The sequence below is a fragment of the Chaetura pelagica genome, unplaced genomic scaffold (genome assembly GCF_000747805.2).
Source record: "Chaetura pelagica isolate M959 unplaced genomic scaffold, ChaPel_1.0 scaffold94, whole genome shotgun sequence".
In the NCBI taxonomy this organism is placed as follows: domain Eukaryota; kingdom Metazoa; phylum Chordata; class Aves; order Apodiformes; family Apodidae; genus Chaetura; species Chaetura pelagica.
The window spans coordinates 1,193,148-1,198,850 of NW_009952881.1; the positions used below are offsets into that span (position 1 = coordinate 1,193,148).

Genomic DNA, 5,703 nt, shown 5'->3' on the forward strand with positions numbered 1-5,703 from the left:
TCTGTTCTCTCAGCAAGGACAGGCAGGTGATTTGTCTGATGTACTAAGAGGAAAAAAAGTCTAAAAAGTTCTTATATTTTATTAATTACTTTGAATATAATAAATTTGCAAAGGAATGGATGTGCTTAATTCTTGCTGGAAGGAGTGATGGGAACTCCTGCCTCTTTAAGCTATCGACTTGACTTGAGAGGTACCACCTTTTTGTGCTAATTGCCTTAGACCTCCAAGTGATGCGTGTACGGGGAGAAAAGGAAGGGCTTGATTACTTAACTCTGTATTTTATATTTAAAAAGCTAAATGTTTTGTATATCCTTTTCATTATCAAAGTATATATTCTCTTTCAAACTAAACTGGTTTCTTCAGGTGTTATTTTTAATAACAGCTCAATGCTATAACCAGGAGCCAATAATTCAAAAATCACTCTTTTCTGCTGAAAGGTACGAAGAGCTACAGCTTATCTGCCTCAGTATCAAGCCAAAGGAGCAATTAGAGCCTTCTGTTCTAGCATGTGTTTCTAAAACATCTTCTCCCCTGCAACTGCTGTAGGACTTCAAATGGATGCAGTTATTAATAGTAATAAAAGTGAGTGATTTCTCCTCTTAGCCCTGTCAACACTAGCATCTATAGACAAAATCATTGTTTAAAGCTCTAGTACATCACAGAATAGTGCTGATAATGGCATTTTACAACTAATGCAACATCCACTAAGTCACATGTAATCTTAATAGTTAAAAATTCAAGACGGGGGTACTAACTAAAGAAACCACTAACATGAAGTTTCCTTACCTGGCAGAAGGGAGGAGGGAGGAGGATAGTTTAGATAACATTGTAGAGATTGGGCAAGAACAAAAAATTTATTTCTCCATCCAGAATTTTATACACTTTACAAAAAAACCAGTAATATCACTGCGCCCATAAAAATGTTATCCATGGCAACTGAAAGCAAATACTACTTCATGTCATCTAAGGGGGTCTTTTTAAAATCATAATACAAAGATTTGTGCTGTAGCAGTCTTCCACTTTGCACTGTAACAATAAGGCTTACTGTACTGTAAATACAAAGCTGTTACATCTGCAGTTATGAACCACTGGCTTTAACAAACATCATTTTATAGTTGCTTTTTGCTTCTTTTTTGTTTTCTGCAACCTCAGCTTCCTCATGTTTTTCAGCAGCCTGTAGCTCCTCTGCAGACTCATCTTGCTCTGACTCAGAGCCACTTTCGGAGTCCTCTGAACTCTCATCAGAGGAGTGTCCAGCCGCCTCGTCCTGTTCTTCACTTTCCTGAAACTAGAAGTTCAGATTATGAGACAGATAAACTATTATCTCCTGTAGCTGTTAAAATTTCCCAGCGAGGATGTGTTTTTAATGGCTCCTTTCATTTTAGTCCCAAAATGGTTTATGTTGCTTAATGTGAGTCTTTAATATACAAATTACTAGACAGAAAGCAACTTCACTGAAGTGGTTAATTGTACCAGCTGTGACTTCCATGGTTTCTTCAGCCATATTCTTATTTAATTACAGCAGAAATCCTAAAGACACCATTTCATGAGCCTGAAAATTTTCCAATCACATCAGGTTAGTAATTCCTTACTTTGGTGTACACAGCACATAATGACACTTGAATATTTGTCATGAAGTAAACCATAATGAAACTAATAGCTAGACCATCAAGAACTTATATTGATGACTAATCTTTGAAAATAAGTTTAGCAACCCACAGCATAAGGAATGCTGAAGTAATCCAATGATACTGGTAACAAGAACAATCCCAAAATGGTATTTTGTTCATGCTCCTAAAGAGCAAAGCCTCACTGTCTGCAATACTAAGAATTCCTAGTACTGCAGAGGTTGTTTTACCCGCTCTGGAAACATGAGATGTTTTTATGCAGTAATTGGTGATAATAGCTACCAAAAACCATAATTATTGCACCTTTCAATTGGCAGATAAAGACATACTCCTAATAATTCTGTTTGGTTTTCTCAGACTTCTCTTCCTGTTTATTCCTATGGAATTCCTTGCAAGTACAAGATCAGTGTCAGTTCATGGGAGGACTATACAGCTAGTTTCTCTTCTTTGACCCTTCTCTAGCTGCTTACTTTTCAGGACCACAGAGAGGTACATGCATTGCTCCAACAAGAAGCTAAGATTACTAGCTCCCAGTGACAATGCAGATGGTTATTCTGCCTTCTTAGGTATTCCTTGGCAATACTTTGATTTAATGTATTTGTCACTTTCTGTCCAAATCAATCTAGACTACTACTGCACATTATGCATGCCATATCACTTTTCAGAACAGTGAAAAGCATCCATCATTTCCAGGCATAAAATGGCCACCACAGTGTATACAAGTAGAGGTCAAGTGCCTGCAGTAACCCAAACTGTGGCAGTTTGCCACTAGTTGTGGTGATTGGATTTGTAAACGATAAATAATCTCATATTAGTGAAGAAAGCCTAATTATTATGGAAATAAACAACTTACTACCTCACTGAAACCAAGTCCACAATGGCGCCGGTTTCGTCCAGACATCGTGCTATCCATGCTCTGTTGGTACTGAGACTCCAGTTCTTCATTCATTTTTTTGTCTTCTTCCCCTGCATTGTCCAGTGTACTTTGGTTATGGTTCATTCAAATTAACAAAGACATCAAATTACACAAAGCCACATTTTCAAATTTATCACTACATATGTTAAAAAGCGTCCCTTCAGCTATCTTCAGCTACTGAATTGTGTTTTGTTGCATACAAACCATCTGATTTACAAGCCATTGCATCAAGCGTGCAAGCAAAGGTGCTTTGCTAAAAAGGTGGGTTGGTAAGTTCCCAAGATATGATGCATTCAAGCAGCTGTGCTATGTGTGGCCCATGTTCTACCAAACAAGGTGAGTGTAACCACTGTGGCTCCCCTGTGCCTCCTGCCCATACTGCAATGTGCCTCAGCAAGGCTGCGGTTTCTGACCTTTCCTACAGAACACGTGATCACAGAGTTGAATGTATAGTAGCAGATGTCAGGACAATACTACCACTCTTTTATAGAGCTGTATCTGAAACTATCTGATGCATCCTGCATTAGCAGGAGCAGTTACTACAGCTCTACGTTTTCCCGTCTTTAGGAATTAGCAGAAAAACTAATACAGGCCTATAATACTCTTGTTTTGAATTAATATCTCTGTAAAATTAAATGCTTGCATTGCAAATTAAATGTTTTGTCATTTGGAAGTTAGAGCTGTATGTTATCATAAAAGGACAACAACTGTATCTTGGAGATGGAAGTCAAGTATTAAGAAAAAAGCTGTTCTGATTTTTAGTGAAAAAACACCACCTTGATTTTTTGCTAATAACAAAGCAGCATTCATTCTTTACAACTCCTTAGGGAAAGCACCACCTCAAGGAAATTCAGATATAAGGAGGTGATTCTCAGTCACTCTGCAAGCTAGAACCAATCCTCAGCCTTCTTTGGGTGTTTTGGTCCATAGATAATTTTTCATCAACTGAAAAGTAACTAGTGGAACACACCAGGAAAATAAGATTTCTGGGACTCTGACAGCTGCTCTTCCATACAGCTTTATCAAATCTTCTCTCACACAGTCAAGCCCAGTTTCATTTCTATGTACTTTGACTTACTACCTGATCACACCTGATAAGAAGTTACCATGGTCATATGTCACATGACATCTAATTATTGCTGATTGCCATGACGACTCTGCAGATCTTTTCAGCTTTCAGCTCACTGCTTTATGGCACAGATCTTCCTGTTCAATGGATAATCAGGTGTGGGGAGAAATTAACCCTATTCTTTTTCATGCACAATGATTTTGAGGCTTAGATATTTGTACCTGGTAGCAAGGAAGAAGTATAACACTGCTAGGTACCAACAGCAATAAAATGTCACTTTCTTATTTTGACAGCAGAATAAGAGTGAGAACCTACAGACCCTGAATTCCAGCACATTTGTACACAAGTTAAAATGACCATCTAGGATTTTACTGAACCTGGACTTCAGAAGGCAAGTAAGTGGTCAGAGAAACTCTTTGCCAGCAATATAACAAGAGAAATCGGGAACTTCCTGCAACTCCACAGCCTGACCTGTCTTCAGCCACAAAACCTGAATTCCTCCCTGCAACACCTAAAAAGGTCGAAGTACTGGGATGTTTCTAAGTAAGTGTTCCATTTCCAACTTTGTATCAGCTGTTGGATAAACTGACCTGTCCTGAAGTGAGAGGTTGATCTGTGGTCTCCGATAACAAGGCGGCCAGTATGTTCTTTCTAAAAGAAAAGGCAGTTTGTTTTGGAGCTTTAGGGTGCACTGACAGCTCTGCCAACATTCTGGACATCTCGAATGGAAAAAGTTTGCTGTCAAACCATGACAACCAACTCTGAAGTTTTACTAGCTAACACCTTCTGCCTCTTGATTGAACTTGTTTCATCTTCACTTTGTTGAATTTTCTGAAAAAGAAACCCAAACAACTCCATACTCTTTATTTTTCCCACACCCCAAAGCTGGCTCTATTTCATTCAGTTTCTTGCCACTCCAAAGAGGAAGACCAAGCCATGCTAGTGCATCAGATAAATGAGCAGAACAGTGATCACCTGATATGAAAACTACACCACACAATCCTGGACTAGATGTGAATTTAAGTTCTGACAATTTGCCCTTTGGGTCTCTTTCTCTGGCACTATGCAATAGTTCAGTCTGTGCATCTTTTGATGATCCCACTTTTAGACTGGTCACCCTATGAGGTTAAGACTTCCAGAGTGTTCCATTAATATACTGGCTCAGTCATTGCTCATTAGCAAATATATCCCTATAGGTGAGAACTGGCATTACACAGCAAGGAGCATGAAGTATCCAAATAGAGGGCAGGATTAGTGGTAGTGGGATGTTTTAATAGGGTATTGTATTCCTACCCATTAGGAATATTAACTTACACTTTTTTAATACCATAAAATATTTTAGCTTACAAAAATACAGTATTCAAGCAAAACAAGCTAGTACAAATGAAATTATTTTTCTTGCAGGCAAGTAGAATTGCAATTCTAAAACCACATTTTGTACACGGAAAAAGCACATTTTACTAGTGTCGCAGCATTTTTTTGCAAAAAGCTTAGTAGAAATATTGGATTATTGAATTAGGTTTATTATTTTGCTATTTTCATCTACCAGTTACCATGGTTTTTTATCTTTTTTCCCAATGAGAATTTTACTGACCTAATGCATAGGTTTGTTAGTTTTTAGCACGGGCTCCATCAGATATATCCACAGATATTTTTATTAGCTGGTGCCCAAACACAAAGGGCTGGGGAGGAAGATCCAGAGCAGAGACTTGACAATTTCAGGCCCATGTTTTGTGTTACACCGCTGCTGCTATAATAGCTGCGGCTGGGAAACCCAAATCCTCCTTAAAGGAGAGTCCCAAAGCGCAATTGCCGTTGAGTGTTGTCGTTTTTCCTCTGAGACCACTCAATCTGGGCCAAGCCTCCTTTTGGGGAGTTTAATTGCATCGGGGAAAAAAAAAGCCCCGCCTAGCCGGCCGTGCGGGTGGGGGTCGGGATTCCTCCCTCTCGGGTGCCCGCGGGGTGAGGGGGAAAGCGGGGCGGCCTCACCTTCCCAGCGCCCATCAGCCGCAGGAACTTCTGCTTCCGCTCCTCGTTGCCCAGGTCCGCCGCCTCCCAGCTGCTGGAGCCCTGAGGGAGCACACGCTGAC

General features: G+C 39.6%; 1 protein-coding gene across 1 annotated transcript in view; it reads right to left on the reverse strand.

Annotated features, from left to right (window-relative positions):
- Positions 1-263: 263 nt before the first annotated feature.
- Positions 264-5,703, reverse strand: part of LOC104386759 (chromosome unknown open reading frame, human C11orf58) — a 14,208-nt gene continuing 8,768 nt past the window's right edge. The window contains exons 2-5 of the mRNA XM_009995412.1: positions 5,603-5,698; positions 4,204-4,264; positions 2,485-2,594; positions 264-1,288 (exon numbers count right to left, since the gene is read on the reverse strand). Of these exons, the coding sequence (XP_009993714.1) occupies positions 1,079-1,288; positions 2,485-2,594; positions 4,204-4,264; positions 5,603-5,698 (477 nt within the window). The 3' untranslated portion in view covers positions 264-1,078. The remainder of the gene's footprint in view (positions 1,289-2,484; positions 2,595-4,203; positions 4,265-5,602; positions 5,699-5,703) is intronic.